This window comes from Mytilus edulis, chromosome 6 (assembly GCF_963676685.1).
Source record: "Mytilus edulis chromosome 6, xbMytEdul2.2, whole genome shotgun sequence".
Lineage (NCBI taxonomy): Eukaryota > Metazoa > Mollusca > Bivalvia > Mytilida > Mytilidae > Mytilus > Mytilus edulis.
In genome coordinates, this window is record NC_092349.1 from 53116753 (window position 1) to 53127316 (window position 10564).

At 33.3% G+C, this 10564-nt stretch overlaps 1 protein-coding gene across 1 annotated transcript; it reads left to right on the top strand.

Annotated features, from left to right (window-relative positions):
- Positions 1-272: 272 nt before the first annotated feature.
- LOC139527862 (uncharacterized) lies at positions 273-9972 on the top strand. The gene is made up of 5 exons (XM_071323537.1): positions 273-387; positions 488-567; positions 3237-3401; positions 6755-6901; positions 7648-9972. Exons 1-5 carry the CDS (start codon positions 281-283, stop codon positions 8001-8003), a joined length of 855 nt encoding a protein of 284 aa, XP_071179638.1. The 5' UTR covers positions 273-280; the 3' UTR covers positions 8004-9972.
- Positions 9973-10564: the final 592 nt, after the last annotated feature.

Sequence of the window (10564 nt, forward strand, 5' to 3'; positions counted from 1 at the left end):
TAAAAAAACACTAACCAATTGCATATTAAGAACGTCATGGGTTTTGTAGAAATGAACACCCGATATATTGGTTTGTTAAAGACAAAAAGACAAAGCCTAATGAATCGTGTATTTGTGCATTTTCTGTGCAGGTCATGGCCATTGATTGGTCAATAAACGTTTTTCACAGGATATGCTCCAAATAGCAAAAGGGAAGTATTTGAATGATAATTCATAACATAATATAAATATATGTATCACATAATTGTGTAATTAACGTGAAGTTTATTTTATTCTCAAAATGTATAGTTTAATCATAGTAACAGCATACCAGTTGTTGCAGATATCCAGAACTCTGAATTTGACTTCGAAGAATGTTTGCCCTAGACATTTGCAACCTGTTGAAAAGTAAGAAATTTTAAAACAACCATCACAACTAAAGCACACGTATACCATTTTGTGATTTCATATTTTTACGGGTAACGTTTTGGTGTATTTCTATTTATAGCGTGGTTCGTAACATTTCAACAGATGTATTGATAATGGAGTGTTGTCCGAACTATATAGCAAAGAACGGCATATGTGAACGTAAGTACAAGATTAACTGCGATGCATGATAATTGATACTAGTTAAAAGAATTAATGAAAATATAAGAATGTAAGCCTCTACCAAATTTAGGTAGATCGGGAGTATTCTTTTAGCATCTCTTCTAGGTATGATGCAAAAATACCTTTCTGCTTTTACATATTTTGCCGAATATCATCCAAGACACAACAGAAACATCTAAATTCTATAATTTAGGTTTTTAAAATAAACTTGGTGCCGTAAATAGTATTTCACAGTAAAAACAATCAATTGAATTTAATTTATTACAGGAAAACTTTTCAACAAATAAGCACCCCACCCCTAGGGCCAAGTGGCTAAATTTATAGGAGTATTGTTGAGATCTAAACAATATGTTCAACCCCGACGCATTTTTGCGCCTATCCCAAGTCAGTATCCTTGGTATATATATTTGTTTAGGGGCCAGCTGAAGGACGCCTCCGGGTACGGGTGTTTATCGCTGCGTTGAAGACCTATTGGCGACCTTCTGCTGTTGTCTGTCTATGGTCGGGTTGTTGTCTCTTTAACACATTCTCTATTTCCATTCTCAGTTTTATTCTCGACATGTTGCTTCAGTCTTCCGTCGTCGCCGTCGTCCATCGTCGTTTACTTTTAGAAAAAAAATCTTCTCCTCTGAAACTTAACCATACTTGGCCACACTTATCATTGGGGTATATATTTTAAAAATGTGTCTGATTACCTGGAAAACCAACCAAGATTGCCGCCATGATCAATTTACCCCAAAAGGAGTTATTGCTCTCTATAGTCAATAATATTTAATTATTCAAACATTTTTGTAATCGTTTACAAACGTCTTCTGCTGAAACAACTGAGACAAATTAAACAAAGAATTATAGAATCTAGAATATGTGCCTTACAAATAAAGGCAACAGTATACCGCTGTTCAAAACTCGTAAATCTTTGCACAAAAAACAAAATTGGGATAATAAACTAAAACTGAGGGAAACGCAATAAATATAAGAGGAGAACAACGACACAATTTTAAAATGTAACATACACTCTTACAAACACACAAACTTTGAATTTTCCGGAAAACTAAGGATTTTCCTATCCCAAGCATACAAAAAAAATGTAGATTATCTTAGCTGTATTTGGCACAATTTTTTGGAACATGTATCCGCAATGCTCTTCAAACTTTGTACTTGTTTGGCTTCATAAATATTTTGATATGAGCGTCACTGATGAGTCTTATGTAGAAGAAATTTTATTAATTTGAGGTCTGCTGTGAACAAAGTTAATTTGGTATACTAGTATACATGTATGATGAGTTTATATAATTAAGAATGGAAATGGGGATTGATTCAAAGCGAAATCAAGCTGACAAAAGAGCAGGAAACACCTCAAGACCACCAATGCATCTTCAATACATCTTGAAGTTCCGCACCCAGGGGTGTGCTTAAGATGACCCCTAAACAAAAATATGTTCTATAAGTTCAAGGAAACACGCCGTCAAACTTTACCCCAAAACATAAAATTTAACTTAAACTCAAAACAAATACAAATCTGTCAAAGGCCAGATGCTCCTAGCTTGGTACAGGCACAACAATGTGGCTGGGATAAACATGTTTTGTGAGATCTCGATACTCCCAAATACCTAGAGCCAAGGGGGAATGAACAAACAAACAGCAATATGAATAGTAAAACTCATTTTAAAAGAATTCCGAGTCTGATGTCAGAATATGTAACAAAATAAACTAAGTAAAATTTCAATGATATATAAATTAACAAAGGACTTGTAGCAGTTATCAATTACTGATATGCTTCCTCAAGACCTCAATTAAACGGATTGAAAGATTATGTTCTTTATATGGGGGTTGAGTATCATACCGTCATAAAATATATAAGAAGACCATAACCCGTATCATGCCAACAACTGGTCCTGGAATAAATGTAAAATTTTAAATTTTAAAATTGGGAATGTGTCAAAGAGACAAGAACTCGACCAACGAACACAAAACATCCAACGGCTACTGATGTGTCTTCAACACAGCGCGGTGTGCTTCCGCTTTTTTTTTATACAAAGACCCTATGTGTGAATCAATATTAATACCAAAATATTCCATCTTTGATGACCGGACACACAGTATCGTAACTATATCCCATCCCAGTAAGTCTGTTTACAGATTTGTCTGTTTTGTATATATAAAATATCACCATAAAAGAATGGGTGTGAAATACCGGAAAGTATAAGATGTCTGCATGTTGATTTATATTTCATTGCGAACTTTTTTATAAATGTGTTGACTAGTTTGTAATATCGAAAACCGTGGTATAACAATTTTTCAGAAATACAGATATTTTTGTTGTTAAAATCAAATACATTTTCATAAATAGGTTGGAAATAAATAAGCATTATAACATGTATAACGCTTTTACATTTTTTTTTTTTCAAATTGAGTACACTTTCATTTTGTTGTTTGTTTGTATGTTTTGAGTAAACCATATCAAATTAACCCATCTTTCTACATTTTCCTTTCTTCATGTTTTGGTCGGGGAGGAATTTATAAATTAGAGACTCATTCTTTTGGCTACAAATCATAATTGTAGTATACAAAAAATAACAAACAAAGAACGAACGAACGAGAGTACACATGAAAAACATATAGTCGGATGATTTTATTATTTTCTATAGCATGTCCAGCAGGAACTTACGGGAAGTCCTGTGAGATTTCCTGCATATCTGGTCAGTTTGGTAAAATGTGCAACTCTACATGCAATTGCAGTTCAGTTCAGGTATGCAACAATATATTTGGATGTATCTGTCCAGAGGGATTAACAGGAAACAAATGTGATAAAGGTAATATTGTAACTGATACATTTAATTTTGAGCAATGTAGTCCCTTACTTCAATTGTGTGTGAAGTATATAAAACAACAAAGTTTAAAAACGAAGTTAGCAAATTCAGATTCAAATTAACGTTTTCACTCGTAATTGGCATAATAATATTAGTACTAGTGACCTAATACGGTATATATAGGGTCAGAGTGAGAGTGAAGCTCAAATCCCCATATTGAATTTACTGACCCCATATATACCGTATTACGTCACTTGCACACTTTGTAACGAATTTATCTTACCGACTATCTTAACATGTGAAAGTTAGACTAGTAAACTATCAAAATGAGCAAGTAATCGATACTGTTAGCATTAAGAAATTAGCTACTTCCATTTATCATACAAAAACAGATGCCAACGATAACAATTTGTTAGGTTTAAATGCGTTTTATAAATTTATTTCCGTCTGAATCTTGTATTTTTGTTCTCAGTACCGATTTGTTTTTACAAAGGGAAGTAACACCACTACTAACAGTGTATGAAATAAGACCCGCCTCCCTTTTACCTAATATGGAAAATAAAGGGACGTAACACCACTAATAACCATGTTCGAAATAAGCCCCACCTCCCTTCTAACCAAATATACACGGTCTCCACGAGGACGCGTTTAACCAATCATATTACTAGAAATGTATAAGAGGTAAGATAAATTCGAGTACAAGTATTGATTGAGAAACTCTATGTTGTTTAAATGTTTCAGCTATGTCGATGATTGGACAAAAAAATTACGTCAATATTATAAGTAGGCCCTTCAATAGGGGGTTCGACTAGGATGAAAGGCGAAATATGTTTAATGCCACTAAAAATCAGATCTTAATAGATAAGAACAGACATGTATCATAAGTTAAAATGTTACCTACTAGCTGTCGCCTCACAACTGTTGCAATGTTTGTTTAACATACGGAGAGTCTGCCACTCTCTCTTCCTATCCGTGGCATTGAATTTTAAGTCTCCAATCTGACCAAACGTAGCTGCGAATTTATTCATGTTGCTCAGCCAAATGGACGTCTTACTTTAGCAAGTTGTTTTAATGCCGTTCGGACGAATACCAACGATTTAGGAATTGGTCATTTCTTTTGAATATTTTGTTTCTCTTTTTTAAAAGTACATATACAGTGTAACTCTTTTACGTGGTTTTTGTTGAGATTGATTGTTCGTAGTTGTTTGCTTGACATCAGTTGGCAAATATATATCATGCATATTTAGGATGAGAAAAAATCAAATTACTAGATATATTTTGAAATACGGGTCGACGAGGATTCATATCAAAAATTGTGACTGGCATTGTAAGATTAAGTAATGTTTAGATTAAAGTCCTAGAAAGTATATCAAAGAAAAGCAAAGGGCCTTTTTCTAAAACATTGCTTTTACTTAGTTAAAAAATGTATGCACATTTTCCAATTATCCCGTTGTTCTGCAAATGTAAAATTTGATGGTACTAATATGTTTATCTTTGAAGGTTTAATGATAATCCAAATTTTTGTTAGGACCCCATATCAGGGATATAGACAATAACTGTTTAAAGTCTTTATATATCGGCTGTATTTGTGCGAGGCTAAAAAACAGGTGTAATGTGGGCTTTTTACTCCTGTTTCGAGCCGAAAGCAAAATCTCACAGTACACATTTACGTGTGCACAGCTTTTCTCAAGTTTCGTATAGAGTACAAATAAACTCATTATAGATACCAGGATAACATTTTCTTCTATGCGCCAGATGTGCGTTTCGTCTACAATGGACTCATCAGTGACGCTCGAATCAAAAAATATTTAAAAGGCCAAATAAAGTACGAAGTTGAAGAGCATTGAGGACCAAAAATTCCTAAACGTTTTGCCAAATACAGCTACGGTAATCTATCAATCAAATACGTTATATATTTTCCAAAAAAATGTATTGTATATTGTTTTTTACGCAACAATTTATGTCCGGCACTTGAAGCTTTAGTGGTTCAATCCTGAATATTGTCTCTGTTTTTTTTTCCACAGATATCTACATCGTTTAAACTAACAGGGATCAAAAACAAGATGCTACGCAAACACAAATACTCACATTACTGCTTGCTCAACCTATACATGTGTATACCTACTTAAAATTAATAAAAATGCACCTTCATGACGACTTTTTCCTGCATTTCTCGTCATGTGAATATATAAAAGCAGGAAAATGCATTAACGATCATGACAAAATAAGGAGATTGGGTATGATTGCCAGTGAGACATTTATCCACCAAAGTGTTCAATTTAGGTGGATACAAGAAGTTATCGGCAACTGTATGGCCTTTAACAATAAGAAAAATCCATACTGTGTTGTCGACTTTAGAAGGCCCCGACATAAAAAATAAGAAACAAATCTATGGAGAAAATTTACGGCCTTATTTATAATAAAACAGTCAACGAAAAAAAAATTGACAAACATGAACTAACAACAAACACTGCACTACAGACTCCTTTTTCTCCCTCTCTCTCTTTCTCTCTCTCTTTTTTTAAAGAGGGTGATCAGTGACACTTTGTTTGATTTCATGTTAATGTTCAAAGCGAATATATGTGCTTATTATATACATGTATTTATATGTATCGGTTAATGGGAGATAACCAAAGGAATATTTTAAAGATTTGAATCCAGATCAAATTGCTTGGTGCTTTAGTGAATTTTGCTCAATCTAACCGTCAGATAATCCCAATCTTCAAATAGGAAATTAACAAATAACGGAAAATTCGAAGTTTCCCGTTTCCATATTCTATTGTCACAATCTGATTGAAGTATTTTATAAGCAAGTGCGACACAAAAATATAACAACGAAGTTTTTTATATCTTGCTTTGTACCATGCAGACCAACACTGTAAGTCAGATTCTAAATGTGTCAACTCACGAAGGAATCGTTTGACCCTACTTCCATACCAACTTTTTGATTGACCGCTCTTAATTGCTTTATCTCTATAATGCTGTGTCTATGACAGACAGAGACACAGCCAACGAATGTACAATCCAAGTTGTTCAGGAGTGATGATAATGAATTGGTACTTAACGTCAAGCGGCAAATATTACAAGAATGTAAGATAAGATAATATTTAGGTGAAAAAAAGATACCATATTTTTTACTATATCGACACGCTTAGCACGATATAGTCACGTATATAGTCAATATTCACCTTTTATATTTTAGTGCAATATTTTAACTTTAAGGTTTCATTTTTTTATGACTATAATCATAATACAATTCCTCATACCATGAAAACGAGGTCGCTTTTTTTTCTTTTTTGGTTTCCCATATTTGTAATTTCTGTTATCATACATATTTGAAATAACTTCTATTGTAGTATGCCCGGATGGAAAGTATGGTGAGGATTGTGATGACAACTGTAATTGTTCAACATGCAGTACCTGTGACAATGCTACAGGCAACTGTTTATGTGATGAGCAATCGATTCCTCTTGAACAATTAACAACAAAGGAATACACATCAGGTTGCAATTTTAGTTTATAATTTGGATTTCTGAAAATCTTATTGATTTGTAATTGGTGCATGCTGACATTATTTTGATGGAAAATATAAGTTTAAATCGTTGATGTTTGGAATATTAAAAAGAAGATGTGGTATGACCGCTAATGAGACAACTCTCAACAAAAGACAAAATGACACAGAAATTAAAATCTATAGATACACCGTACGGCCTTCAACAAGAGCAAAGGTTTTCATGGCAAACGTTAACGAACTGAAAGCGCTAAGTCAATTGATCAGTGGTATTACATGATAACAAATTAAATCTCACTCTTGCAAAACTACTGACTTTGGTACTTCCATTTATTTTTTAGAGAAATGTGAAGGTGTAATGTTTATGCTAGAACATACAGACATAAAGAGCTCGATCAGTTGATGTGGAATAACTTGTAACAAAAATTTAATTTGCATTTTTTCAAAACTTGAATTCAATTGATATTATACAGTATGTCATAAAAGGCTAACCGTAATACATGTGTAATATATACATATATACATTGTAAACTGTGGCTGTTTCAAGCTAACCTTCATTTGTGTGCCTTTAGTTATCACATGATCGACACGTATAGTAGTTGAGTATTTTTCTAGACATGCGTACTGTCCATTAATCGTCTGTTATTTTTGCAAGAGCCTTTTTACGCGTGAATTAATCAATTTCAAACAGATTATTTCGAAAATTAAATTTGTTAAAATAAATGGATTTCATTTCAGAGAAGGACCATTCATCACATTTTATTACAGTATATGTCGGCATGGCTTCAGCGTTGATAGTTCTTGTTTGTATAGTTGCTGTTATTGTAAGGGTTCAGCAGAAAGTTTACAGGTTTTTTAGTGCAGGCAAAAGGAAATGTCCCAACGTGAAACATAAACTACGAAAAATCATTCCGAAAAAGTCTGACGACCATACACACAATGAATCTGTCGAAGCTGTTCCCAATATTTTTGAAGCCCATGCGCAACCGTTTCTTTGTGAGCTTGGTGATGGATATTGCGAGGTATCCGATGTAATTTGCGTTCCAAATCATACAAGACATACTGGTATTGATCATATTGACATTACAAGTTAATTTTTATAACACTTTCCATTGGACAAGTCTGTCCTTGTATATATGCTTTAATTAATTCACCACATTATTCATGTTATTGTTTCTTTAAGATATAAGTTCCTTTACTTACCAGTGGACAATATTGTAACGTATTGTACATTGATTTAATTAACCATGTGTGTTTTAGAAAACGAATTCATTTATATTTAATGACAAACAGTACTAGATAAATACATTTTATTCGGGTTTGTGGAAAGGTGAAAGTATGGATTGCATAATATTTATCACAATGCATCACAAACATATGTCCAGAAAAAAAATGAATACACGAGGGTACCCAAATTACACCTATATTTCCGTGGTTTCTTTTTTTTTTTATCTTCGTTTATTTGGAAACAAGACAAAAAAATCATTCTGTTTTAGTTTTGTAGATGTACAATGTATCCTCATATAGAATCGATGTAGTTCCACAAATTTATTTTTGAATCAAAGTAAATTGGTGTTGAACTGACCTTTAAATGGCCCAATTTTTTTTTAATGAGGAGTACTTTCAAACCATGCCAGCCATGCTCAACTTCACATCCGTTCAAGTCAATCAACAGATGCTATGTTTTATTTCTCGATATTGTGAAATAAAAACCCTACAATTGGCTGCACCTCAGGATGTATGAATTTTCAACACTGGTTTACAATTCGCTGCATCCCTGATTACACCAAGAAAACTAATATCACTTTGTCATCTAAAAAAAGGCATTCTTGCAAATCATAAGTAATCGGTATCTCTGTCTGAACTGTCTAATTCGTGTTTGTGAAATAGTTTAATATTCAACTGGAAAAAAGTATTACAACACTTCCATTGAAAACAATGTAAACTGATGTGCCTGTCCCAAGTCAGGAGCCTGTAACTCAGTGGTTGTCGTTTGTTTATGTGTTACATATTTGTTTTTCGTTCATTTTTTTACATAAATAAGGCCGTTAATTTTCTCGTTTGAATTGTTTTACATTGTCTTATCGGGGATTTTTATAGCTGACTATGCGGTATTGGGGTTTGCTCATTGTTGAAGGCCGTACGGTGACCTATAGTTGTTAATGTCTGTGTCATTTTGGTCTTTTGTGGATAGTTGTCTCATTGGCAATCATACCACATCTTCTTTTTTATACTTGGTTGATTTATGTATCATTGTCATTTTGTTTACTTGTTCTGACATCGGATTCGAACCTCTTTTAAACTGGATTTAACTGTACACATTGCTATGTTTTTGTTTATTCTACATTGGCTAGAGGTAAAGGGGGAGGATTGAGATCTCACAAAACATGTTTAACTCCGCAGTATTTTTGCGCCGGTCCCAAGTCAGGAACCTGTGGTCTTTGTTAGTCTTGTTTATCTTTTAATTTTAGTTCATTTATATGTTTTGGAGTTTAGTGTTACATTGTACGTACATTTTCACTGAATTAGTACACAATTTATTTAGGTGCCAGCTGATGACCACTTCGGATGCGGGATTTTCTCGCTGCATTGAAGACCCATTGGTGACCTTCTGCTGTTGTCTGTTCTTTGGTCGGGTTGTTGTCTCTTTGGCATATTCCCAATTTTCATTCTCAATTGTATTTAATATGTTATTTACCGGATTAAAATTTTGTAATCACATAAGCAACACGACGGGTGCCACATTTGGAGCAGGATCTGCTTACCCTTCCGGAGCACCTGAGATCACCCCTAGTTTTTGGTGGGGTTCGTGTTGTTTATTCTTTAGTTTTCTATGTTGTGTCATGTTTATTATTGTTTTTCTGTTTGTCTTTTTCATTTTTAGCCATGACGTTGTCAGTTTGTTTTAGATTTATGAGTTTGACTGTCCCTTTGGTATCTTTCGTCCCTCTTTTATAATATAACTTGTATTCATCTAAACGGAATTATTTCATATTCATTTTTGTAATGTTGTCGCATGATGCTGCATTAAAGGCAACAAATGGTCAATATTTTAAAAATAGGTTTAATTAAAGAATATTACTGTATCTGTTGTAGTGTGCGTTATTATCTTTTTATTTGGACATTTTTTTTAAGAAGAACAAATGTGAAGTGTTTTGTTTTTCCTTAATCATTATGTTTCTTTGATACAGTAAATTGATTTAAGTAGACTTTTCATAGCCTGATGAACATTAAAAAGTTGTGTTATTTTTTATAAAAATAAGAAAGGACGTTTTTCGAATAAAATATATTTTCCATTCTGTACAATTTGAAACTTGTTTGTGTTCATTTCATGTTGTTTAAATAAGTTATGTGATCATAATCCCATTGCACAGTATTATTATTTATCTATAATCTCACTTATGACATAATGGCGAACGATACCAAAAGGACATGGGAACTTGTAAGTCGCAAATAAACTGACGAAACCATGGCAAAAAAAAAGGAGATCAAAAGACAAACAACCAATAACATAGGAAAAAGCAACCTCTTTCCATTAACGAAACAAGCTTTTCTGCTTTGGTCCCATTAATATATTATAGTATTTAACTAGAGATGTCAGACACCACATACACTGTGAGCTTCATACATGTATCCATCATTTTAGACAACCTCA

Coding starts and splice junctions, on each gene's coding strand:
- LOC139527862 (XM_071323537.1), top strand. CDS start 281: ATGTATAGTTTAATCATAGTAACAGCATACCAGTTGTTGCAGATATCC. Junction 388..487: donor CATTTGCAACCTGTTGAAAA/GTAAGAAATTTT, acceptor TTCTATTTATAG/CGTGGTTCGTAACATTTCAA. Junction 568..3,236: donor AAAGAACGGCATATGTGAAC/GTAAGTACAAGA, acceptor TATTTTCTATAG/CATGTCCAGCAGGAACTTAC.